Raw genomic sequence first — 27794 nt, 5'->3', positions numbered from 1 at the left:
CCTTTGAGCAGCAAGGTTCCTTGGCTCCTGATGCCCCCAATCTAATATCCATTTGGCCAATACTCAGGTATGATTTAAAATTTACTTTGTGGAGAATCACAAAAAGGTACAGAAAGTTTTGCTGTCTTAGGCAGATAATTCTTCGTGCTCCTGCCCAAATTCCAGGTGGCAACGTCCAGGAGACCCAAAATAAACCAGATCTAGGACTCTCTCACTGATATCGGCACATGGTGGCACTCTGATGCTCATGACCATTGGGAATTACCATACAAAATTTATAACCAGCGGAGATTCCAACATGAAGATTCAGATTACTGTGTACAGATGGAAACACAATTTGAACACTTGAGCTTAGAGTCAAACTTATAAAAAACAAAACAAAACAGGAGGTGTTCATTGTCTATCACGCCATGCAGCAGATGATAAAATCAATTGCAGAGGATATTGACTTACTTTGAGATCTAGGGGTCTTTTAGGGGCTACTAACAAAAAAAAAGGCCCTGTTCCCAAACGTCTTCATGGTTAGGTAGGCAGGTAAGTAGGTAAGTGTGCCTTTGTGTGTGTGCACACATGAATCCATGCAGACAGCAGTTTCCTTAGGTAATATCCATTTCTAAGCCACATTAGAACTGCCGGGAGCCCCAACTTGTCTTCCAAACCTCAGAAGGCCCAGAGAATCATAAAGAAAAAACGGACATTGTTTCTTCACCAAAGGAAGTGGGGCACTCTCTATTCCTTGGATCATGTTAATGACTAAATTGAACTGGGCCACAGTGTTTCTCAAAAAAGACTTACACATTCCCTAAAGAACATGAGTCCCAGGCAAATCTTTCAAAGACATAAACTATTAAAAAAAAAAAGGATTAATAATGTAATAGTAATTTTTATTCATAAAGCCTGACTAGTGGTTCAATAAATTGAATAGCACAAAGCCAGAAGCAATCAGCCTGGTGACGATGAGTAAAGAAGCCAGGGAGGGCAACAGCTTCATCCTGGTTGGTTCTGCTGGCCTAGGAGGAGCAGAAAGCCTGTGGCATCTCTGGGACCTGTTCTCTACACAACTTACTTCAGGACTTGCCCCCTTCTCTACTGGGTGTCCCTAGTGCCCCATGATGAGCAAAGTAGCTAGGCACATGCTCAGGGAAAAACCAGAGCACACACCAGCCTCACTGCTCTCATCAAGTTCCAGCCCAACCTTCTTGTCCATTTTGAGCCAGGCCACGGTGTCCTTGATCGTGTACTGCAGTCCAAAGAACCAAGTTTCCCGAAGCCCCAGGGTCCGGCACACCAAGTCAAACAGGTCCTTCCCTTTCCACTTCATCTGCAATATAACAGACCAACAGGGAGGGTATTGTGAGCAAAAGTCATAATCCGCTTGAACAAAAACCTTTTCTCTGCACTTCCTGCTCGCGGGTTCTAAAATGTGGGGATGACACTAAGATGGCTGATGAGCACAGAATTCCTAAATAATTTTAAAGCTTCCTACACAAACCGTGAGTGGGAAAATACCAATTAGAGCCTAATGGCTTAATCACTGCAAAGCATACACAATACCTCCCTTGGACAGTTCCTTACAGATCTTAATATCCCCAAAGCTGCTAATTTAGGAAAGCTGGTAAATAAGCATCCTCATTTAGGAGAGTCTAGCCTCTTGAGTTAACCCAGGGAGATGGCTAGCTTCTAGGATATTAATTTCTTTGAGACTTTGTCGTTGATTTTTTTTTTTTTTTTATCATGACACTGTCCTTTGATAAAAAGCTACTGGGTTTTTGTTTTGTTTTGTTCTGTTTTAAAGACTAGTTTTACTGGAAGTTTTTTTAAAAAAGCAACAGAGGGGAGTAACTTGTAACTGAAGTCATAAATCACGCACAAAAAGAACCATTAGCTACCAGTCAGCCCAACCACACATCTCTCCTATCCTGATGCGTAACTGAGGCCAAAGGAGAGGTGACTCAGCCACAGTCACACGGAGCAATTTCAAACTCTTGGTATCTAAACCCAGGGGATGAACAGACACCAATATACTGCAGCACGCTTATCCTACAGTTTCACTTTCTGAAAGGACCTAAAGCAATGGCTGCTAAACCCTTTTCTCAGCTTTTCAATCTGAGAAAATGGAAAAGCAAGTTCAACATCTTAATGAGAGAAGAAAAGGCCCAGCCGCTTAGTAAATGTTGCCACCTTGTGGCTTCCAAGTTAAATCACCCAGGATGTCCCACACTAGCCCCCTAGCTGGGCTCACCCCCCAGCCTCATCACACCCTCCCCCCTGCATCTGGTGGACATTCAGATATACACCGGGCACAGTTGTGAGCACATGAGACACATCCCAGAGATGGAGCTCAAAGTAAGAATAATTTGGGGATTCAAATGCAAAATCGCCAGACACAGGAAGGGCAAGACCACTCGACTGCAGAACCATCTGTCCTTCTCCTGCCCTCATTAGAAATCTTCTCCCAATGTCCTGGCACACGGAAGATGCATAATGAAAAGGAAAGGAAGAAAATTTAGGGTTTAGAGACATGTTATAAAAGCAAGAAGGAAAAACTAAGTTAGACCTCTGATAACTGACTGGCTTTTGCTAAAACCTGATTGTACAGAGGATTTTTCAACTAGGCCTTCTATTTTTAATATATATGAATGAACAGTGTGTTCTCTACGAGGTACTCAACAGGAAAGCCCAACCCTTCTCTGTGTTTACAGTCAAAGAGCAAAGTAGCAAGCTAGATGGAAGGGCACCAAAACCGCAGCAGACAAGTGGCTGAGATATGAATTGGCTTTTGTCCTTTACTGGGGCCATTTCTTCTGTCTGCCCTTCCAGCTCTGCCCCATCACCTCTCCGGGACTTTGGTGAGGCCCCTGGAACACTCCAAAGGTTGAGGTCTTCAGAAATGATTTTGAGGGCGCCTGGGTGGCTCAGTCGGTTAAGCGACTGCCTTCGGCTCAGGTCATGATCCTGGAGTCCCTGGATCGAGTCCCGCGTCGGGCTCCCTGCTCGGCAGGGAGTCTGCTTCTCCCTCTGACCCTCCCCCCTCTCATGTGCTTGCTCTCTCTCATTCTCTCTCGCAAATAAATAAATCAAATCTTTAAAAAAAAAAGAAATGATTTTGAGTAGAATAAAATTAAATGACAAGTTTTATTAAAAAAAAACAACATGATCTCCTTCCCCTTCTGTAAGGCTTACTAAATGTTTGTCGGCACATGCATTTCTCCAGTCTGACAATAGCACAAAGGGTTTCTTACTTTATTTTTTTTTTAAGATTTTATTTATTTATTTGAGAGAGAGAGACACAGTGAGAGAGGGAACACAAGCAGGGGGAGTGGGAGAGGGAGAAGCAGGGCAGGGAGCCCGATGTGGGGCTCGATCCCTGGACCCTGGGATCATGACCTGAGCCGAAAGCAGACACTTAACGACTGAGCCACCCAGGCGCCCCACAAAGGGTTTTTTAATTCAAGGCAGGTTTTTAATTCCTACAGGCAGACTTTACTGAAGAAATGTTACTTTGGAAAACTAGAAGCCTCGGGATGCTTATTATCCTCCTGTCTCTATTTTAAGCCAGTACACAGTATATAAATTATAAATGACTACCTTTCTACAAGATAATGTAACGCTAAAGAACAGATATTAACTTGGAGAAGTGAAATACCCAAGGGCCAGGAAGATCACAGCATCGATTCCCAGGCTGCCATAACTCCCGGCCACGGAGGGGCCGTCCACAAGCTGGACGTGCAGTGCATCTGAACCAAAGCTGCGAAGAGGATGATGAGCGAATTTCTTGACTTTGGGGGAGTTTAAATTCTCAAGCATAGTATCATATTAATGCAGTTTTCCTGTATTCCTTTCTACTTCTTTGTTTTTAAAATGCAAAACGAGGGCGCCTGGGTGGCTCAGTTGGTTGGGCGACTGCCTTCGGCTCAGGTCATGATCCTGGAGTCCCTGGGTCGAGTCCCGCATCGGGCTCCCTGCTCGGCGGGGAGTCTGCTTCTCCCTCTGACCCTCCCCCCTCTCATGTGCTCTCTCTCTCCTCTCATCCTCTCTCTCAAATAAATAAATTTAAAAAAAAATCTTTTAATAAAAAAAAAAAAGCAAAACGATCCTTGCCAAATGGAAATAGACAATGTCTTTGGTTCCCAAGAAGCTTGCAATAAAGTGAGGAGGGGGGGGGGGAAGTCTCAAACCAATTCAGAATGCCCTATTCAAGATTCTTAACTTTGTAAGGATCATAGAATGTCAGAGTCAGATGTGAGCCAGAGTAACTACCTACTGTAGACCCTTCCCTTTAAGTATAAATAAGGAAACTGAGTCACAGATTCTTTGGCAGCTTTCTGAATCAGACACTGTCCTGGTGATCTAAGGTAGGCAACCCCTTCAGTTCCTCAATGGCCTCTTTTCCTGCTCTGAGGGCTTCCATCTTGCTCTATACCAGCACTCCCCAACCAACTTTTCCAGTAAGAAACTGATGTCATAATACTTCTCTTGCCCTGAAACCAAACCCATTCTTGGAAGAGCCAGATATTGCTCCTTTACAGCTCAATGTGAATTAAAGCCTCTGCTCCCTCTCTTTCAATAAGCACTACAGAGCACATCCTATGTGCCCAATGTCAGACACGGAGAATGCAAAATGGTGGACTCGTGGTCCCTGTGGGAGACATAAGCAAGGACCTAAGTCAGAAAAGGCTTTAGGGGCGCCTGGGTGGCTCAGTCGTTAAGCGTCTGCCTTTGGCTCAGGTCATGATCTCAGGGTCCTGGGATCGAGCCCTGCATCAGGCTCCCTGCTCAGTGGGGAGCCTGCTTCTCCCTCTCCCACTCCCCCTGCTTGTGTTCCCTCTGTGTCTCTCTCTGTCAAATAAATAAATAAAATCTTAAAAAAAAAAAAAGAAAAGGCTTTAGAGAACAAGTGAGAGTTAGATGAAGGAGGGAAAGAAAGAATTCTAAAAAAGAAAATCATGGGCGCCTGGGTGGCTCAGTCGTTGAGCATCTGCCTTCGGCTCAGGTCATGATCCCAGGGTCCTGGGATCGAGTCCCGCATCGGGCTCTCTGCTTGGCGGGAGGCCTGCTTCTCCCTCTCCCACTCCCCCTGCTTGTGTTCCTGCTCTCACTGTCTCTCTCTCTGTCAAATAAATAAACAAAATCTTTAAAAAAAAAAAAAAATCATGATATCTACAGTGAAATGCAAGTCATCTGGTAGAGCTGAGACAAACACCCTGAACCTCAAGATGGGGTGTGGTGGGAATGTGGCGCCATGTGGGGGCCAGGGGGCTCGCCATGGAGTCCTTGAAGACTCTTAGGAAGAAGAGTGATGGGATCAGATCAACATTCTAGAATATGTTTCCATCAACAGGGCAGAGAATGGGTTGGAGAAAAGGAGCCTGGAATCAAGAAAAGCAGAAAGGAGGCCAACTCCCGCCTTGAAGAAGGCAGTGGGAGAGAGACAAGACAGCCTGAGAATTGGAAAGGAGGCAGTCACAGAGCTGACTCCTGAGTGCTGGTAGGGACTGAGGAGCAAGAATGAAGAGTGCCACCTGCATTTCTAGTTTGAGTACCAGGTGGTTCCACTAGAGGAGAGATGGCAGACAGGAGGAATAGATGAGCAACTAAGTGTTAGGATAAGTTAAAGTGCTGGAGGAAACCAGGTAGAGATGTTCTAAATACATTTGATTTAAACTCTTATTAGCTCTGTTTATAAAAGAAGATGCTCTAACATTAAGTAATTAAGAAGTTTTTCTTTTGGGTTAAATCTAACCTCCAGCATGTTGTGTACCTACATGAGGTTCTATTTTTCAACATGCCCTTCTCCAAGTGTATGAGGCTTGCTTAGTCCTAATTTGGGCCTCTGCTTCTTTACAAACAAGAACCACTGGTCACAGTTGCTCCAGGTGTTTCCCATGACACTCTGTGAAGGGAGGTCTTGGGTTGTGAATGGGCTTCTCTGGTGCCAGCTGACTCACCAGAATGTGACCATGCCCATCTTTATAGTTTTATCAGTGACCCACTGCGTTGTGCTGATGCTGTGACGTGACCTGAACGTCTGAATGTCTCCCAAGATTGTAGGCGCCACAGAGCAAGAGCGATATCGGTTATCTCTGTTGCCCACAGTGCCCAGGTGACTTTGTACATACAAGACACAGCAAACAATGGCCGTCTAACAGAAGACTTGCCTACTTCAAAAACCCAAGTCTCAAAAACTTTAAGCAAAATTAGCCCCCATTATGGGTGCCTGGGTGATGTAGTCGGTTAGTGTCCAACTCTTGATTTTGGCTCAGGTCTTGATTTCAGGGTCATGAGATTGAGCTCTATATCGGGCTCCATGCTGGGCGTGGACCTGCTTAGGATTCTCTCTCTCCCTCTCCCCTTGCCCCTCCCCCCATTCCCCTCCTTCCCAGCTCACACACGCTCTTGCTCTCTCTCAAAAAAAATAATCCGGGACAGGGCACCTGGGTGGCTCAGCCATTAACCATCTGCCTTCGGCTCAGGTCATGATCCCAGGGTCCTGGGACCGAGCCCCGTATCGGGCTCCCAACTCGGCGTGAAGCCTGCTTCTCCCTCACACTCTTCCTGCTTGTGTTCCCTCTCTCACTATCTCTCTGTCAAATAAATAAATAAAAGCTTTAAAATAATAATAATAATAATCTGGGGCGCCTGGGTGGCTCAGTCAGTTAAGTGTCGCCTTCGGCTCAGGTCATGATCCCAGGGTCCTAGGATCAAGCCCCACATCAGGCTCCCTGCTCAGTGGGGGGCCTGCCTCTCCCTCTCCCTCTGCCCTTCCCCCTGCTTGTGCTGTCAAATAAATAAATAAAATCTTTTTTTAAAAAAGGATTTAAAAAAAAATCCTTCAACAAATACTTGGTGAACACACATTGTGTCCAAGCACCACCCAAGGTGCAGGAGATAGAGAGAAAGAAGACGGTTTCTGTTCTTACAGAACAGGACTAGGGCATTAGTCAATCAGGAACAGATAATCACCTCCCTCACCCTACACACAATAATCAACTCCATGTGTGGTTTCCAGTGCTACAACACTTGTGAGTGCCACACAGGGACCCTCAGAGGCTGTAGGGACCCCTCAGAAGGGACCCTCTATCCTGGAGGGGTGGGAAATGGTATCTAAATCTACTCTTATGGTGGGAAAGAGGAGCCAAGTGAAGACCAGGCTTGAGGAAGGAGCGAGCAGGGTAGTGTGTTCCAGGCACAGGCAATAGGTCTAGAGGCAAAAAAGCTCAGATGGGGGTGCCTGGCTGGCTCAGTCAGTGGAGCCTGCGACTCTTGATCTCAGGGTTGTGAGTTTGAGCCCCACGTTGGGTGCAGAGATCACTTAAATAAACTTAAAGGAAAAAAACAGCTTAGATGGTCCTTGTAGGAAATGAAAGCATTTATAATTAAGTTTGGTGAATATTGCCGTGCTTCCAAAAGGACCAAAACTACCACCTAAAACCAATTCTTTGTCAACAAACTCCACCTCTCTCATTTTAACCACAGAAAGTATTATCTACTTAGTAGAAGAAGAAGTACTTTCTTCTACTAAGAAAGTAGTTATCTACCAAAAAGTTATTCAGGTGATTGTTTTCTCCTTTTTTCTTCCCAAGGATGGAATATAACCATATCTATTCTAGATACAAGGGAGAGAAAAATAATTACCTAAGGTGGCTACCTCTGTACACTAGGGTTTAATTCTTTCCAGGAACCAGTCTAAGAGGCATAGATAGGTGACAGTTACCTAAACATCAGTATGAATCTCAGCACTGTCACTGTGTGACCTTGGGCAAGTTATTAAATTTCCTTGTGCTTCGCAAAGGGGATGATAAACAGACCCTGTCTTAGCAGACTGATCTAAGGATTAAGTGCATTAATATATTTTAAAAGCCTAAATACGGGGCGCCTGGGTGGCTCAGTTGGTTAGGCGACTGCCTTCGGCTCAGGTCATGATCCTGGAGTCCCGGGATCAAGTCCCACGTCAGGCTCCCTGCTCAGCAGAGCGTCTGCTTTTCCCTCTGACCCTCTCATGCTCTCTCTCTATCATTCTCTCTCTCTCAATAAATAAAAATCTTTAATAAAAAAAATAAAATAAAATAAAAGCCTAAATACTTTAGTAAATATAGTGCCCAGCCCACAGTAAATACTCAATAAAGGGTGGTTATTATTCATTCGAACCCCTCCTCCTCTCCTTACATTCTCAAGTGGTGCCGTGTGAAGCCTCCCGGTCCTTTCACTCCATGGATGATGGATGACAGATCAGAAAGGACACCATCAATTCTCATCGAGCTAACCATGCTATCACTCATTTGACAAACATTTATTGAGCACCCACTACGTCCTAGTCATTGTGCTCGGCACAAGAGATAAATGATGAGTTCAGGACAAGACACTGTCCCCATTCATGTCTGACAGGGAAGACAGGTAGGTAAATGGATCACAAAAATGCACCCTGGTAAATGGTAACAGAATAGAGTGCTGCGGGAACACAGCTCAGGCCTGGGGGGTGGGGTCAGGGGCTTCAAAAAGGAGACACTGTCTGAGCCGGGTTTTGGGAGCCAGGCAGCAGTTGGTACCCTGGTGAAGGGGCTAAAGAAAGGGAGGTCATGCCAGCCGGAGGGAACAGCATGTCTGCCGCTCGGGTCCAAGCTGTTGCAAAGTGAAGGAATGTTCTTTGCATTTTTCTAGTATCTGACAAGCAGCATAATTACCCTATCTGCAGTACTGAATGTTCAATGCGGTACTGAAAACGCAGCTTCAGCCCGATGTATGTGACACTTCGGACTCTCCACAAGTTGACGGGGAACCACGCCGCTCGGTCCCAGCTTCCGAGTGGTCATGCATCCCCTGACAACACCTGCCAGATCTCCAAGGAGCCAGGCCAGGGGGATGAGTCTCATGTTTATTTTTTTATTAAAATATTTCCTTTTCAGGGGCGCCTGGGTGGCTCAGTTGGTTAAGCAACTGCCTTCGGCTCAGGTCATGATCCTGGAGTCCCGGGATCGAGTCCTGCATCGGGCTCCCTGCTCGGCAGGGAGTCTGCTTCTCCCTCTGACCCTCCTCCCTCTCATGCTCTCTGTCTCTCATTCTCTCTGTCTCAAATAAATAAATAAAATCTTAAAAAAAAAATTAAAAAAAATATTTCCTTTTCTGATACCTGTTAGCACGTAAGCCTTTCGGGCTTGGCACTTAAACTACTTAAAGGACTTTTTGTTAGGGTTTGTCATTTTTCCTGAACAGACTGCCAAAAATAGAACCACTCCTGGTTCTGCTTAAGTGTCACTGAGGCCCATGTCTCTCCACCTGGCCCAAGTGTTCAAACTGCTCCGCGCACACCACCACGGCTCCACACCTCATCTCAACCTACTGGAGAGGAGGGATGCTCACAGGCAGATGATCATTTTGCAGACAGGAAAAGAGAGGTGCCGGGAGTGAGAAAGGTGATTTGCGGGAAGAAGAAAAGCAGGAGGGGGCGCAAATCTAGACTCCACGGTGTGTAAGCTCCTGCTCTGCAGGCCTCGTCCTCGAGGTGCCCTTCAAGCGGGAGGGGGCTAATGGTGGGAGCCTGGAAGTACAATGCTTCTCGCTTTGTGGCTCTTACTTTAACAGGCTGCAGTGCCATTTCATAGATATATACTCGAGCCTCTATCAAAGATAGATGCGTCTGAACTTTATAAACAGGACTAAGTGTTGTCAGCTTGTTATTTTTCGTAGGCGCTGGATTTATGAGCTTTACCCAAAGTGAAGTGCTTGTAATTTATCAACCTAGAATGTTTTAAGTAAATAGCACTAAGCACTCACCGTCCGCGGCAGGAACAGAGCACTTTTCTGTTGTAGGAAGCAACTGGCACCAATAAACTAGAGTGCTGACTGGGGTCTATTAACCGGGGAAACGTTATGAATAACATCCACAACAGTCATCTTACAGTTGGCCACGTTTAGACTCACAGCCCTAAAACTACCATTTGTTTTTTTTTTACTTCCAAGCCTTCACACTGCATTTCTCCCACTGCTTTCCTTGGGCCATGCAGCCATCAACAATCGAATCCCTCCCCCTTACTGATAGAACCAGGGAGGGTCAGTAGGAAACCAGCCAGCCACATGACGGGAAAAGGCCATAGCTAGAACAACTAGACTAAATGACAACGTTCTTGAAAAAAGAGAATCACCTTTGGCCACCATATGTGAAATGCCCACGAATTAGACCACAGAGAAACTTCGACTTTACAGAGGAGACTCAAAGCTGGAAAAAGCTACCAGAGAAACAACATTCCATTTCATAGAGGTCTGGGGGACTAGATTTTTCAGCCACACAAGGAATGCTATTCGATTAGCTGTCTACTCCACAGAAGATGAAAGAGAACAGACAAACCCAGCATTCACTTATTAGCATTTAGCTCACAAGCTGCCCTAGCATTTGCCATAAAAATTGTCAAGAGGTTAGCCCCCTTACAGATACAGCAATGAAGGAACAGTGTCTCTCTGGGCTCAGGACATGTACCACATGTTTACCACTATGTCAGAAACGGAAAACCAAGGATGACTGTGATTTCCCTTCTCAGTATTTATCCCTGACTGACTTCTACAGTCATGGCTGGCCTACAAGAACCGGTTTACAAAAGTCTAGAAAATTTAAGATGTTAACCTAAATACAACTTTTATTTAACCATTTTGGGAAAAAAAAAAAAAAACCTAGATGCCGAATACTTCTATTTACAAGATAAACACAATGGAAAAAGTTACAAAAAGGATTTTGCTGTGCAGTAAGTGAATAATGAGCTCCATTAAAATCTATTCTGGTAATCAAAGAGGATAAAAAAGTATAGTAACGCAGGGGTAAAGCCGACACGCCCCAACTCAGGGTGTGGTATCCCCACACCACAGAAGCGGGGTCTTATGTCTCATGAGCCAAAATTGCAAAACTATCAAGCCGTGTCCTGTCACAGGTAAAGGACACCCCAAGCCTAGTCAGCCATTATTTCCCAACACAGGGGAAAAGGGGATCCTCCAAAAAAAGAGACTAACTTCTCTACTCTACCAATCACAACCCCTACATCCCTCATCTAAATCTGGGCAAAAACCTTCTCTTTGCAAAAAACCCCACCTCCAACCTCTTGCCTGTCAGTTTCTGCCTTAATCAACCACAGCCAGTAAATTTCCTCGCCCAGTCCTCCAATCATCTGTTGTTTGCCAAATCTATTTAAATTACTGGTTTCACGGCCCTCCACCAATTACTTCCTTCCTCCAACCAACTACCCTGCTTGTCACAACCCAGCCTGTGCCTTCCCAAGTCAGCAAACCATCGTGCTTCCATTTATCCAGAACCAGATCCTTCTAAAGTCCGTTCCTTTACCTCACCACTGTCCCCTTCCCCCGTCCAAATCCAGGTAAGTGAGTCAGTAGGTACTTTACATACACAGGAAATGTGTTTGTCTTTCCCCAAGATTCCTGTCTTTCCTCCAATCTTGCAGATCACAAAGTCCTTGAAGGCAAGGATTACTATGCACACACCACACAGACACACACACTTTTAAGGCTCCCAGAATCCGAGCAGGTGCTGCATAACCTGTGGCCACTCTGTAAGTGCTTCTGGTTGGCTGATGATGTTGATGGTGATGATGATGATGATGATGATGATGACCAGATGAGGATTCTGGGTAGATTCTAGTCGTCTAAGTAACGATTGCAATGAAGAAGCAAGAATATATGACAGTCCGTATTAAAATTCTAATTGCATAATTGGGTCTTAAGGTATGTATTTTCCCCCTTTGGTGACACACACTGATTTCTTCTCTCTAAAAATTCCTTGGCAAGGAAATCCAAATCTCAGGGATCCAACCAAGAAAAACTTCCACAGAACAAAAGAAACTGGTAAGAAACAAATCACAACACCTCAGGAAGCCACAAAATGGAGGTTTTAAACTCTCAGTCTTTCAAAACTAAATGAATGATAGTTTTCTAGGGGGAAAAAAGAAGTCCTTATTTTTGTAGCTTCTGGCATGTTTTCTGCCACAATAGAGAGAGCAGTGAATCCAGAGAGGGGATCTGGATCCTAAACTCCCTCCCTCTACTGCACACACAAGCCTATATATAACCCTGAGTGAGCCACACAACTCCACTGGGCCTCGGTTTCTTCTTCTGTCAATCTCTTATGCCCCGTGCAAGGCCCCGATTTTATGATGCTATGAAAAAAGATGAGGCGTTTCAAAGTCAGCTGACAGATGACAGAGCAAAAAGAAACCATACAGTTATGGAGCTATAAAAGCAATACAGTCCCCCAAAGCAAAGAAGACAATCTCTGTCTTTGGAATTTAGCTCACAACATGAGAGCAATCATAGCCTTGTCAAATAGCTGTAAAACACCCAAACCTGCTGTGTTGGGAAAGTCACTTAACCTCTCTGGGTCTCAGCTTCCACAATCATCAAGTGGTCTTTGAGGATTAACACCCTCTGAGTCTATGAGCTTGAGATGGTTTTGTATAAGCCATGTAGCACTTTTTCTACTGCTATAATAATTTTCTCTTTTAAGATTTTATTCATTTATTTGAGAGAGAGAGAGCAAGTGAGAGAGAAAGCAAAAGCAGGGGGAGGGGGAGAGGGAGAGGGAGAAGCAGATTCCCCGCTGAGCAGGGAGCCTGATGTGGGGCTGGATCCCAGGACATGACCCGAGCCGAAGGCAGACGCTTAACCGACTGAGCCACCCAGGCGCCCCAATAATTTTCTTTTAATCCTTTAACATTGCATTCTATATCTTAAAATGATTTTTCAGGCATGTAAATAACACTTAACATCTAATTTATGTGTGCTTTCTACCTGCTTCTTCCTTACTCAGGTCCTGCTACTGCTACTGTGTTCCTTACTCCCAATAATCAGGAGCTGACTGTATTAATAATAAACTCTCTAATGTAACAAAAGTGGTCATTGTAATGTTGCTGAGAAATAATCTTCTTTAGCACCTAACACACTGTTGATATTCAGCAAATAATAATCACAAATGTTGAAATAATAATTCCACAGAGAGCTACAAATAGGAAACAATTGTAAATTCAGTGCAGGTAGACAGAGAGCTAAATTTTAAATGTCTAAATATGAGGTAACTAGCAGACCGAAATACAACCCATGACTAAGTATTATCCAATTGATTAACTCCTCCTGCCCTGGACATCACAAAAATTACAGTTTGTATTTTAAAAAGCACATTGTTTCAAAAAAATTTCCAGCAAAACAGAGCTAGAGCATTACTCCATTCATGCAAACCAGCTCATGAAGAACCCCAACTCTAGCCTGGAAGGAAATAAACATTAGGGTTCTGTTTCTAGCCTGACCTTTTAATTCAGTTTCATAGTCATCAGTGATGATGACACTGGTTTAACAACACTGGAAGGATTAGGTATGAGTGCACAGGGCTGGTAAACATGTCTGCAGATGGATGAGAACTACTGTGGGTTGTAGATTTCTTTAACATATTTATGAGACTGATTTAATCTCCAGTCAATCTCCAGTCAATACACTAGATAAAGACACTGCTGCTGAATTTAAAACTCCAGATCAGTTCAGATAAGTTTAGTAATGACTCTGGGCTTCAGTTTTAAGTTTTATCTGAAAGTCAAATTATCAAAACAACTAAAACCAGGAGATTAAAACTGGCAAGGTGGACTGGGAAACCATAAGTAACGTAACTCCCTAAAAGAGAACTTTTGTGAATTTTCCAACGCTCAGTCCAAATTTGGCAAAGAAGCAAAAAATCGAACGGTAGTGAGGGCTGGAAGAGGAAAAGGACCCAGTGCCTTTAGAAATGATGTGCTCTGACCCCACCTAGTGGCGGCTGGAGTGATTTCTAAACACCTTGAGTCCACACTAGTGACTGAAGATTTGATTCGAGATTTTTTTCACCTGAGGTCAGCACTAGTTTGGTAATAAATTTTTACGTGCTAAAAATGTACTAAAACATGTGGATTTAGAATCTAAATTAGACAAAGCACAGACAGGAGGATGGAACACATCATCCTGTAACAAACCAGAGAAGCCTCATCACCAGCTGGCTAAAAAGATTAGCAGCTCTGAGAAAACTCAATTCTGGGTTTTTAAGACTTCAAATGCCTTTAACTTCTAAAATTAAAAATAAACAAGCACCAAAAATGTTCTTGGACAAGAATGCAAAACTAGCATGAATAATTGGGAGAAGCCATCAAAAACAAAGAAAAGAGAAAAATGACACACTGGGGACAAAAAAATAGGGAATGAAAATGGCAGAACTCAGAAGAAAATCCTGTTGTCACAGTGGACATCAAGCTAAACAGACATCAATTACAAAGAAGATCCTTAAACAGAAATATGGTGTAAGATACAGCTCATTATATTTAGACTAACTAGAGAGTCCAAGAGCCTACAATTGCAAAGGCATGGATAAACTGAAGAGGAATCAAAGAAAACGAAGATGATTAAAGAAGAAAATTCATAGTGCCTTCTAGCATGAGACCCTTCTGCTTTACTCCCATACTCCCATCTCATGATAACATGAGAAGATAGTATTTACCAAGTGCTCACTAGGGTTAGGCCCTGGGCTAAGTGCCCATTAAAGGTCCACTTCATTCACACCTTAAAACAATTCTATATGAAAAATACTATTATTCTCCTTATTTTATAGATGTGGCAACTGAGGCTTCGAGAAGTAAGTCCAAGATCACTCAGGCCACAGGTGGCAGCGGTAGGACTTTCACCCACACCAACTTACCCCTTCTACTGGGGTACCAGCTCTTGTTCCCTAAGCAATATCCTTCCTGTCCTCGAGCAGATTTTTTTCACACCTAAAAGCTCAAATCCTGAGATGGTTTCTTACCTAAGAAGGAAATATGAAAGGGGGGGTTGTGCAATGAGCTTCTTCTGCGCAGATCACCTAAAATAGGATGTTAATGCAGAGGGCCTTTGAAATCAAGTTCTTTCCTCTAATTTTTCAGACTAAGAACTAAGGCCTGGAGTGGAGGAAAGAAGAGACATGCCCAAGATCACACAGAGGAGCTCTGCCTAGAAGCCAGGGGTTGTTCAAACACCAGCTCAGGGCTCTCAATGGTTTTATACAAGTAACACCCTGACTATACACCTGGACCAGACACAGGAAAGTGCGCTGACCTCCTGAGCCCAATGCTGGCCAGGCTTGACCCAAACTGCTGCTTGGCTGGCCTTGCAGCCTGAGGACTGGCTCTAGACCTTGGTACCTCCTGAAACTTAGGCCTAGTAGTTCCCTGCTCATTCTTTGTCACAGAAGACCCTGATCCCTGGCCTCATCCTCCTAGTGCCCAGGCCTTTGGATTCAGTCTAGTTTTGTCCCAGGCCCCAACTAATTCAAGTTTAGGCAAGATACCTGGCCGAGAGTGGTTAAGATTTTTTTTATTTATTTATTTGACAGAGAGAGACACAGCGAGAGAGGGAACACAGGGGGAGTGGGAGAGGGAGAAGCAGGCTTTCCGCCAAGCAGGGAGCCCGATGTGGGGCTCAACCCCAGGACCCTGGGATCATGACCTGAGCCGAAGGCAGACGCTTAACAACTGAGCCACCCAGGCCCCTGAGAGTGGTTGTCTTCTAATCGGGCTCCTTGTTTCCAAACTCTTCCAAACCCCACTCCCACACATTTCAAATCATTCTGCATGGAGACCACTTTAAATTACTCTCCTAATAACCAACCTCAAAGCTCCCCACTGCATTTGATGAATACAAGCTCCTTAATCTGGCCTTCAAAGGCCTCCAGTATCTGTCCTGAATCTGTGAATTCAAACACATCTCTCTCTCCCTTCTCAAACCACAGGATTCCCATCCACTGCCTTTGCTCAGGCCACGTCCATTGATCCACTGACAGGAACACTCTTCCCCTTCATCTGTGGACACATCCGGGACACAAATCCCGGAGGCAGGTGTTCCCCATTCACCCCACTGCATGGTTTTTCCCTCTCTCTCTCTCTCAACAGGAACACACCCTCATTTGATATAGACTGCTAGATAGATACAGATAGCCAGACTCCTTTGCATTATCTTTTCATGTATATCCTATTTCTCTAACCAGATTATGAGCATCCTGGAAATCTGGGACCTTCCCTCTTAAACATCTTTCTGTGTGCTCTAATGCCTTAAATATTGGCTGTTCCAAACCTGAACTGCAGGGTGGACAGGGGATGGAAAAGGAGGTGGATTTCAAAGAGGTTAGATCACTAACTTTTCAAAGTACACGAAAAGGCCGCAGAATAGAGAGGTTAATCAATTGCTATTTATGTGGACACACCAAATATTAAGAGAATATCAGGCTGAATATAGGGAAGAATATTCAGAACACAAAGCTTATTAAATATGCAACCAGAAAATACTTAACTGTTGCAAAATAAGCTTCATTTTAAGCCAAAGGCAAGGAATTCCAAGTAGGATCATGGCAAGTGAAAAGGATTCACTTACGGAAAATGTCCATTTGATTCAAAGGCAAACTAGACACCGAGGCAATGCATCAGAGGTCATCAGTCACATCATCCACCAGCCAAAATTTAAGCCCACTAGCAAGTTCACAAAATGGTTTTGAAATGGTATCTTACACCAAATGCAATAAATAAAATAATGCCATAGACAAATGGCTGAGTTAGGAAGTTCTTTGTAAGATCTCTTATTTCTACTTTCTTTTTGTAGTTTACCAAGTACCAAATTTCTCTCCAGGTTTCTGTTTCTTTCCTTTTTTCTACTTGGAGCTTCCCACGTGGGTAGCATAGCTTAACAGAAAGAGAGCCAGGCTGGAAGACAGATGACCTGGGTTTGAATCTCAGCCCTATCACTTGGTAGCTATGTGGTAGTCTTGGGCACAAAGAGAGGGGAACACTTGAGCAGAGCCTAGACAGAGAATGAGAACATCTGTGCCAACAGACAAGTGAGAAAGGCATTCTATGCAAAGGCACAACAGTATGAAAAGAACTTGGTAGTTTTCAGGAAGAGCAACCAGGATAACAGACCCAGAGCAAAAAGGGAAAGTGAGGAAGTGCAGGAGAGCCTGGAAAAGGGAGCCAAATGATGAGAGGCCCTGGATTTACTTCCTTTTATGTAACAACCTGTACATGGAACTTACCCGTGTCAGATGCTAGTCTAAGTACTTTACCAATAATGACTCAGTTTTAATCCCTGTAACAACCCCTTGCAGGAAGAATTATTACACTCCCCATTTTACAGATGAGAAAACAGGCACCTGAAGAGGATTAAGGAACCTGTCTAAGGTCGCTGAGCTGGTTAGGGCAGAGCCAGGGATCAAGCTCCCAAGACCAAGCTCTCCCAAGACTCTCATAACCTCTAGGCTGTGCTGCTTCAGAGCCCAGACAGTAAACTGGAACTTGAGCTCAGACCTCTCCAACTGACTTGAAAGCCTCATTGTGAGGTCCAAATAAGCAACTGCTAGCCTCATTGCTCATTATTGAGATTCTCCCACTGCCTAACAGTCCCTGTCCTCTTCTTTCTCTTTCAGAATAGACAGTGGCTCTGCTGGGACTTTAAGCAGGCTATGTACCCTGCTGGAGCCTCCAATTCCCACTCTGAAAATGAAGCCAATGACAAGACCTCCATCCTAACTACGTCTTGATCGCTGCTAGGTCCACGTGGGTCCTCAGTAAATACCTGTTGAGTGAATAAGTGAATGAGTCTCTGTTAAGTACCGAATGAGATAGTACATTTAAAGCATTTAGCATGGTACCTGGCACACAGTAACTGTTCCTCCCTAATCCTTCCTCCTACAAAAGAGCAGACATGGGGGCCAGCAGATGGCAGCACTAGCCAGTATATGCCCTGCTTCCTTCTCCCTTCACCAGCACAACTGCATCCAGCATTCACCGGACTGCCCACGTCCTAGATCTGCAGACCCAGGCCATCAACGGGCACTGCTTAAACCCCATGGGAGAACCCAAAGATAAGGCAGAAACCATCTTTCTTCTGAAATAAGAAAAGAAGCTCCTCAGTGCCCTCATATAGAGTCCCATTACCATATACAACTAGCAATGAAAAGACCACCACTGCCCTCTGGAACTGTGCATCCTAGAAGGGAGGCATTTGCCTAAATCTTGAGGTGTCTGGGTTGTAACATCTTACTGAAAACACCAGGGTCGTTCTTTCTGTTTTCCCCTTTCAAAAGGTGCTACTTTATGTCCACTTGTATGTTGGAATGATCTGTAATATTGGTGTTTAACCCAATCATAATCCCACTTGGGTATGTGAAAACATTTGGGATGTCAATCAACAGAAGGAGGCTTTGTTTCCAATATAAGATGGTATTCGAATCTCTCACAACTCAATTTTGAGAAATTTTTCATATTTGGCTCTTCTCACCGATAGATTGAATTATTAGAGTAAAATTCCAGCCCAGATAAGAAATAACATAACCGTTTAGCCTCCTGGCAAATTACATTCAGCGCCCACTTTCTCAAAATGACAAGTATCAAATCTTTCAAGTGGAAAAATCCTCTGAAACAGCAAGCCAATTGTGCATTGCAGCAAGTAGTGCAAGGAAGAGATTTATTCCCCATCTCTGCAGCAGAACGGCCTGAACTTATTAGCATAAGGTAACAGGATTCATATGTTAACTACCACTCATGCTGAAATTGAGCCCTTGGACCACCTACCTTTAACCTCAAAAAAGTCAAGAATTCCTCAAGTACCAACTCTCCTTTTCTTCCTCTTTTTTTTTTCAAAATGCATCGCCATCTCCTTGCATTAGCACCTTTCTCAGTTAATGTACAACATAAAAACAGCAAGAAAAACTGATAGTTTCTCAGAGCTCTATCATCATAAATCAAACTATTACTTTTTTAACAGATTATTTGAACATACTCGTTTACAAACAGGCATTTACACTGAAAAGTCAATGAAATGCAACGGCTTGACAAATCACAACAGGGCAGTAACCATGGTGACCTGAGCCTCCTACTTTAGGCCAACTATAGCTCCTTCTAGTTCTTCCTTTCTGCCTGGCACTATGTATTCCATGAATCCTTATAAAACCTTGCAGGGCCAAATAAATAAGTAAATTAAAAAAATAAATAAAACCTTACAGGGTATTATTAGTTCCGTTTTACTGATGTGGAAACTGAGGTCCGAAGAACTTAGGTATCTTATCCAAGCCAGAAGTAAAGTTAGCTGGAATTCAAGCCCAGGTCTATTTTATTTCAAAGCCTATGCACTTTCTACTAATGCTTTGCTACTCAAAGTGGGGTCCCTGAACCAGCAGCACTGACATCATTTGAGATTTGAGAATGTTAGAAAACATAGAAAAACAGAAGCAGAATTCTCATTTGATCAAGATCCTAGGTCATTTACCGACACATTGAAGTTTGACAGACTCTATGCTATACCATTCTGCCTCTCTGAATATCACTACTCTTATCTTCTTCTATAAATCAGGTTCTCAATACGGTGGCAGGGAGAGGGGGAGAAGGAAGGGTGCTTCCCCCCCAGGGACACTTGACAACGTCTGAAGACATTTTTGGTTGTCTCAACTGGGAAGGTGGGGAGGTGCTACTGGCATCTAATGGATAGAGTCCAGAGATGCCTCTAAACATCCTACAATAGGCCGGCCAGCCCCCACCCTAACAAAGAATTATCCAGCCAAAATGTCAATAGTGCCAAGGTTGAGAAACCCTGCTATAGCTGATTATATTGTACATCTTCTTTAGGTCTGGGGTCTGTTTAAAGAAAAAAGAAGAGATTTTCATGGTAGAATTGTGGCTGAAGAAATCTCATACAAAATCCCTCTACGTACCAGTCAGTCTCTCATAATCTCTCACAACATTTACCAAATAGAAAAACTTAGATCAGGGCGGGCACCTGGCTGGCTCAGTCTTGATCTCAGGGTTATGAGTTTGAGCCCCACATTGGGTATAGAGATTACCTTAAGAATAAATACATACATACATACATACATACATAACTTTGATAGGGGATCAGCAAACTACGGCCCACAATACAAACCTAATTCACCCCCTATTATTGTGCAATCTGAGAGAGTAATTTTTCCATTTTTAAATGTAAATTTTAAGTTTTTTATTTTTTAATTTTTTTTCAAGATTTTATTTGAGAAAGAGCGAGAGAGAGAGAGAAAAAGAGAGACAGCACAAGCATGGGGAGCAGGCAGAGGGAGAGGGAGAAGCAGACTCCCAGCTGAGCAGGGAGCCCAACTTGGGGCTGGATCCCAGGACCCTGGGATCATGATCTGGGCCAAAGGCAGATGCTTAACCGACTGAGCCATCCAGGCGCCCCTTAAATATCAATTTTTAAATAACATTTCATCACTTCTAAAAATTGTATGACATTCAAATTTCAATGTTCACAGTTTTATTGGAACAAAGTCATGTCTTTTGTTCCCATTTCATCAAAGGCTGCATCTTCCTTAACATAGCCTGAGATATAATTCACATACCTTAAAATTCACCTATTTAAAGTGCACAATTCGGGGCACCTGGGTCACTCAGTCAGTTAGGTGTCTGCCTTCAGCTCAGGTCATGATCCCAGGGTCCTGGGATAGAGCCCCACATCAGGCTCCCTGCTCAGTGGGGAGTCTGCTTCTCCCTCTCCCTCTGCCTCTCCCCCTGCTCATGCTCTATCTGTTTCAAATGAATAAATAAAATCTTTTAAAAAGATTTTATTTTTAGATAATCTCTATATCCAACATGGACCTTGAACTCACAACCCCAAGATCAAGAGTCAAATGCTCCACTGACTGAGCCAGCGGGTGCCACCCCTCCTTTATTTTTTTCAAGATTTTATATTTTGAAGTAATTTTAAATTTACTGAAAAGTTGCAAACACAGGATATATTTCTTTTTATTTCTTCCTTTCCAATATGAGCGCCTTTTATTTCATTTTCTTGCCTAATTGTCCTGGCTAGAACTTCTAGCACATTGTTAAGTAGAAGGGGCAAGATAGGGGCACCTGGATGGCTCAGTCGGTTAAGCATCTGCCTTTGGCTCAGGTTGAGATCCCAGGGTTCTGGGATCGAGTCCCACAGTCCCATGTTGGGCTCCCTGCTCAGCAGGGAGTCTGCTTCTCCCTATGCCCCCCGCCCAGCTCGTGCTCTTTCTCTCTCGCTCTCTCTCAAATAAATAAAATTTTTTAAAAATAAGTATTTTGCTTCCATATTTTTTTAAGTAATCTCTATACCCAGTGTGGGTCTGGAACTCACAACTCTGAGATCAAGAGTCACATGACCTACCAACTGAGCCAGCCAGGCACCCTGTTTTGCTTCCATATTCATAAGAGATCTTAGTCTCTAGTTTTCTTGTGATAGTTTTGTTTGGTTGTGGTATCAGGGTAATGCCAGCCTCATAAAATGAGTTGGGAAGTGTTCCTTCCTCTCCTATTCTTTTGGAAGATTATGTGAAGAATTAGTATTAATTGTTTTTGAAATGTTTAGTAGAATTCAGTAGTAAAGCCATTTGGGCCTCTGGTATGTAGAGCCTAGACATTTCTTTGAGGGTATTTTTATTACTGATTTAATCTCTTTACTGGTTATAGGTCTGTTCAGATTGTCTGTTTCTTCTTGAGTCAATTTTGGTAGTTGGTGTCTTTCCAGGAATTTGTCCATCTCATTTAATTTATCTAATTATTTGGTGTACAACTGTCATTTTACTTTTTTCCATGTGCTTCATGTCTTTTTTGTTTCTCCATTCCTCCTTTACTACTTGTTTTTACATTAGGTGAATATTTTCTAATGAAGCATTTACATTTATTTAATGATTTCTTCATCATACTTTTTAAGTGTTTTGGGGAATTTTTTTAGTGGTTGCTCTAGGGTTTACCAGATAATCGTATCAGAATTAGCTTCAGATTTACACTAGCTTAATTCCAGTGATACATACACCCTATGTATCTATATAGAGATCCTATATCTATATATACCCACATATCCTTTCCCCTTCCACCTTTTTTGTAGACTATTTTATATATATATATCAAAATTATATATATACTATATACATATATATTAAAATTACAAACCCAACAATACATTGTTGTTATTACTTTACCACCTGTGGTCATTTCCTCAGCCCATTACAGCTTTGCTTCCATCCACCTCCTTTGTGCTGTTATTGGCAAGTATACTACACATATATTACGTTTGTATGTTATAGGCCCAACACTACATTATATACGTTATTTTATACAATTGCTTTTTAAATCAGTTATAAGAAGAGAAAAATACTCATTTCTGTCTTTTATAATTGTATAATTACCTTTCCCAGTGCTCTTTTTTTTTTTTTCATGTAGATTTGATTACTGTCTGAGGCCATTTGCTTTTGGCCTGAAGAACTTTCTTTAGTATTTCTTGTAAGGCAGGTCTTTGAACAACATCTCCAATTTGCATGTACCTGGGAAAGTCTTTATTTCACCTTCATATTTGAAATAGCCACTTTGAAATACCCAGCTGTGCTGGATACAGGATTCTTAATTGACAAGTTTTTTCTTTGAGCACTTAGTATGTTATCCCACAGCCTCTGGCCTTCACAGTTTCTGCAGAGAAGACAGCTGTTCATCTTATTGGAGTTTCCTTGTATAAGTCCTTTTTCTCTTGCAGCTTTCAAGATTTTCTCCTTGTCTTCGACTTTCAGCATTTTTACTGTTTCTATTTGTGGATCTCTTTGTATTTATCCTCCTTGAAGTTTATTGAGCTTCCTGAATATCCAGGCTATTGTTTTTCAACAAATCCAGAAAGTTTCAGCTACTATTTTTTTTTTTAAAGATTTTATTTATTTATTTGAGAAAGAGAATGAGAGAGAGAGCACATGAGAGGGGGGAGGGTCAGAGGGAGAAGTAGACTCCCTGCCGAGCAGGGAGCCCGATGCGGGACTCGATCCCAGGACTCCAGGATCATGACCTAAGCCAAAGGCAGTCGCTTAACCAACTGAGCCACCCAGGCACCCTCAGCTACTATTTTTTTTAAATATTTTTTCTCTCTCCTCTCCTGGTATTCCCATTACACCTGTACACTTAATGATTTCCCATATTTTTCTGAGGCTCTGTACATTTTTCTTCATTGTTTTTTTCTTTCTATTCTTCGGCTTGCATCATTTCTATTATTCTATCTTCAAGCAGGCTAATTCTTTCTTCTGCCGGTTTGAATCTACTGAGCCGCTCTAGTGAATTTATTTCAGTTATGGTACTTTCCAATTCCAGGATTTTCATTCTGTTCTTTTCTATAATTCCTATCTCTTTACTGATCTTCTCTACTTGATGTGAAAATATTATACCTTAATCCTTTTTTTTTAAGATTATTTATTTATTTATTTATTTGAGAGAGAGAATGAAAGACAGAGAGCACGAGAGGGAAGAGGATCAGAGGGAGAAGCAGACCCCCCACCAAGCAGGGAGCCCGATGTGGGACTCGATCCCGGGACTCCAGGATCATGACCTGAGCCGAAGGCAGTCACTTAACCAACTGAGCCACCCAGGCGCCCCTATACCTTCATTCTTTAATCATGTTTTCCTTTAGTTCTGTGAACGTATTTGTAATGGCTATTTGAAACCTTTTCTGCTAAATCTGACATCTGGTCGCTCTCACAGGCAATTTCTACTGCTAGCCTTTTTTCCATCGGATGGGTCATTTCCCTGTTTCTTTACATGCCTCATAATTTTTTTTTTTTAAGATTTTATTTATTTATTTGACAGAGAGAGAGACAGTGAGAGAGGGAACACAAGAAGGGGGAGTGGGAAAGGGAGAAGCAGGCTTCCTGCTGAGCAGGGAGCCCGATGTGGGGCTCGATCCCAGGACCCTGGGATCATGATCTGAGCCGAAGGCAGATGCTTAACAACTGAGCCACCCAGGCACCCCACATGCCTCATAATTTTTTGCTGGAAACTGGACATTTCTGGTAATACATTATCTAAATAATATAGATACCGGATTGGTTCTCCCCACCCCAGCCCAGGGCTTGTTATTGGTATTTGCTTGTTTATTTAGTGATGGGCTGGAATGTTTTAGCGAAATCTATTTCCTTCACACAGTGTTAAGGCCTATGATGTTGTTCCTCAGAGAGGCACAAATTTGGTTATGGCCACAGTCATCCTGGAGTGACAGTGGTTTTAGTAGGAGGGCTCTTTCTCTTCCCCTGATCACACCCAGCTGTTAAACTCCATTAACTGTGTTTTACTGTTCTATTATTTTCAACCATGCCTGGGGCATAACGTGCTCTACAAAATAATCCAATCAAAGGTGGCTCTTTTGAGGGAACAGTTTATTCAATCCCATGAGGGCTCTTCCCAGCCGTCTTTATCTTTGATTCTCTCCTGCCAACTAGCTGGCCTACAATTTAGGCTGTATCTTCATTAAATTCATAATCTCCTCCCAATTGCCCTTCACCAAATCCTCCAGTTTTTAAAAGTTCCCTTAGGCATAAACTTCACATTTTGTTGCAAATGAATTAACTGCCTTTGGGAAGAGAGCAGGAGCTACAGATTTTAAAGCTGCCTTCTCCCTCCAGGTAAAATCTCTGAGTCCTTGATGGAAGGGGGGGCGGGGGGGGCGGGCAGGGGACACCAGCCTGGGATTTTCTGTTTGCCTCCTCTGGCATGGAACCACCATTACATAAGCTGTGTCTGGGACGAGAGCAACCAGGGCCCCAGTAGTCTCAGTGTGCCATACCCAAGGCACAGCTCCCATTTTGTGAGTAGGAGCTGGATAGAAGAAGGAAGACTCAGTATTTCAACTATACACACCTGGGACTGTCTCAGCAACAAGTAGGCTTGAGACAGGATAAGAAACACTGACGTCCTGCTCCTCCTGGGAAGAAAGTAGTCTGACAGGGAGCTAGGGGTAGAGGGAGCCCTGTGTTCTGGCTTGCAGCAGTCTGGAGTGGAATCTCCACTTGGGGGAGTTGGAAGTGGGGAGGGAGGTAGTAGCCTTAATTCAAATACTATAGACTTGTCTTTCTTAGCAAATTTTCACAGATTTTCTTGAATGGATGTTTATTCATTTGATGAATGTTTGCCCTTGGGACCATTTCCAGAGGGTTTAAATAGTTAAGAGTTTTTTGGGCGCCTGGGTGGCTCAGATGGTTGGGCGTCTGCCTTCGGCTCGGGTCGTGATCCCGGGGTCCTGGGATCGAGTCCCGCATCGGGCTCTCTGCTCCTTGGGAGCCTGCTTCTCCCTCTGCCTCTCTCTCTGTGTCTCTCATGAATAAATAAAAAAAATCTTTAAAAAAAAAAAATAGTTAAGAGTTTTTTGAAGTAATTTTCACCAGCCTTACAGGCGAGCACAGTCAATGACACTCCTCACGCTGTCATGCTGGCAGTGAATCCTAAGGCTGCTTTTGTGCTATAATAGTTGAGCTGAAGAGCTAAGTGGTTGTAACAGAGATCCTATGGCCTGCAAAGCTGAAAATATTTACTATGTGGCCCTTTACAGAAAAAGTTTGTCAACCCCTGACTTAGGTCACTGCTCCCAATGCTGCTGTTTCACAGACCACACTTTGGACTAGCAAGGACTTAAATTACTTGAGAGGCAGTACTATTTTGGCTAAAAGCTTGACTTAAAACCCCACTTTGCCACTTACTTGATATATGGTTTGGGGTACCTACCTCACTGGGTAGTTGTGAGAATTAAATGCATGAGCGTCTGACACTTAGAATATATTCAACAATAATAACTGTTATCATCATGATGTAAACTGCATGAAAAGTAAGTATTAGTACTAACTCTTTCTTTAAAGGCTTTTCTTCCAGAAAATGAAAGCTTTTGGAAAAGGGAAGGAAGTATAGCCTTTCCAATATACAAGATGCAACTTTTAATACCTGGGGCACATAATACTATCTAATAAAGAAGAAAAAAAAAAGCCTATAGAGCCTGACACTGAAAACCAGAATTCGCCACCACGGATGCTTCCAGCCTTTTGCAGTAACAATGAATGAAAACCTTCAGGAAGTGCTTCCAAACCCAAAAGCCCTATGAAGAAAGGGCAGCAATTATCTTTAACATGAGGATTTGGGCCTAGATGGCTCCTTCCGGTTCTGGTCGGCTCTGTCTATACTCAGGGACGGTAGAAGCTGAATCCCTCAAGCTTCCACCTCGACTGTCACCGCGGCAGGGGCGCCCCAGTTGGTGCCCGACCCACAGCAGGACCCGGAGAGCGGGGATTCCGCCGGATTCCGCCCGGCTCCCCCTTGCCACAGCCCGTCGGGGCTGCCAGCCGGTTACCTCGCAGTTGAACTCCATCTCGGCGTCCATGGTGACGATCCGCACGGTGAACGTCTTGGGCTGCTTCCTCTTGAGCGAGCTGAAGCTCATACGGGAAGCGATGGCCCCGGCCATGGCGCGGGGCTCAGGCCCGGGACCCTCGCGCCCCGAGGCCTGCGCTCCGGACCTGTTAGCCCCCCTGGAGGAGCCGCACAGGCCTCAGGGCCACCATGGTAGCCAACTGGCCGGCCTGGGAGCTCTCTGGTCGGCGCAGGCCCCCAGCGGCCAGCATGGACCGTGAGGACCCAGCCCCGGGAGCGTAAAGGGGAGTTGGGGGACGGGCCCTTACGGCCACCGGGACGAAACACTAGCCAGGACCGACGGGGTGGGCTCGGCCCGGTGCTCAGGGACTCGGGCCGGGGACGCTGGGGACGCCGGGGACGCCCCGGGACGGGGCCCCTCGACGGCAGCGGCCCAGCCCCCGCGCGCCTCTCAGCGGCCGATGGAGGTCTCGGGGCCGCGCTGCGGCCAGGCGCGCACGTGCGCGCGTGGCTGTCACCGTCCTCTCTCCGCGCGCCCGCGGGAATCGTCCCCTCCCCACAGACCCCGGCCTGCTCCCCGCCCCGCCCTCAGGCCCCCAGATCATCACACACCGCGCAACCGAACCGGCGGCTGCCGCCCGGACTCTGCCATTGGCTAAGAACCCCTAGGGAGGCGGGACTTTTCCCTCCCCCCGCCCTACTTCAGAAAGACACCACCAATTGGAAGTTCCGCTGTGATTGGAGGCGCGGGCCTGGGCTCGGCGTTGAGTGGCCAAAGCGGCAGTCACTCCGAACGCTTTTGTTCGCATGGAGTACGCCTACTCTAGCAAGACTGGTTGAGGAATCGGAACCCGGCGCTCCTTCTCCGGGGAACCACCTAGAGGCTGGTCCCCAGTTGCGGGTGGGTCAGTGGGGGACTGAGCTTCGGGCCAAATACGCGCCGAGGTGTGGCGCCCCAGGTGTTCGGACACCCGGCGGATAATCCTCCTTGACACTTAATTGCATATACTAACCTCTGTGTTTCTCAAACTTTTAAATCATGTGGAGGCTGCTTAGGTGGCCGGCGCTCTCCTCCAGATCCTTCTGCTTCTCTTGGGGAGAAATTGTATTATTACCAAGGAAGGATAATAATTGTACCTACCTCGTGGGGTTGTTGAGGAATTTAAGGAAGTTAATACATATAAAGCTTTAGAACGGTGGCTGGCACATACTAAATTGAATCCTATGAAATTGCTGTTTTTGTAGGTAAAAAATGGTCGAAAAATGAAAGCTTTTCTCATTTTGTACTCTGACTTCCATTTTCAAACCATATATGTTTTTTCTTTATTTTTTAAGTGTCATCAAGCTATAGTGGATGTGTTGTGAGGTGGGGGAGTATATAGCTTTCTGTATTTAAAAAATAAATCCTACTTTTAAATAACTCTTAATGGTTGAGTAGAGACAATTTCCTCTGTTTTGACTGAAGAGTAAGCAGTCCATAAGTGTTAACCATCGTTAGCATCACCTCCCCTGCAGATGGGAAAAATGAGAAGCTCAGCAGGAGAGAGCCACGCTCTCTATTACGTAGATAGCGAGAAGCAAAGATGGGACTCAAAACACAGATTTATCCCA

At 44.2% G+C, this 27794-nt stretch overlaps 1 protein-coding gene across 6 annotated transcripts in view; it reads right to left on the bottom strand.

Moving 5' to 3' along the window:
- Positions 1-26747, bottom strand: part of NF2 (neurofibromin 2) — a 77441-nt gene extending 50694 nt beyond the window's left edge. For 3 of the 6 annotated variants that reach the window (XM_035017327.1, XM_035017326.1, XM_035017324.1), the window contains exons 1-2: positions 26164-26277; positions 1196-1321 (exon numbers count right to left, since the gene is read on the bottom strand). In XM_035017327.1, coding sequence (XP_034873218.1) covers positions 1196-1321; positions 26164-26277 — 240 coding nt within the window. Of the gene's footprint in view, positions 1-1195; positions 1322-26163 lie in introns of all 6 variants that reach the window. The other 3 variants (XM_035017322.1, XM_035017323.1, XM_035017321.1) reach the window with 2 other exon arrangements.
- Between the last annotated feature and the right edge of the window lie 1047 nt (positions 26748-27794).

This window comes from Mirounga leonina, unplaced genomic scaffold (assembly GCF_011800145.1).
Source record: "Mirounga leonina isolate KUSES-001 unplaced genomic scaffold, KU_Mleo_1.0 Mir_171, whole genome shotgun sequence".
In the NCBI taxonomy this organism is placed as follows: domain Eukaryota; kingdom Metazoa; phylum Chordata; class Mammalia; order Carnivora; family Phocidae; genus Mirounga; species Mirounga leonina.
Note: the sequence above shows the minus strand (reverse complement) of the source record. Positions and strands in the feature narration are given on the sequence as shown.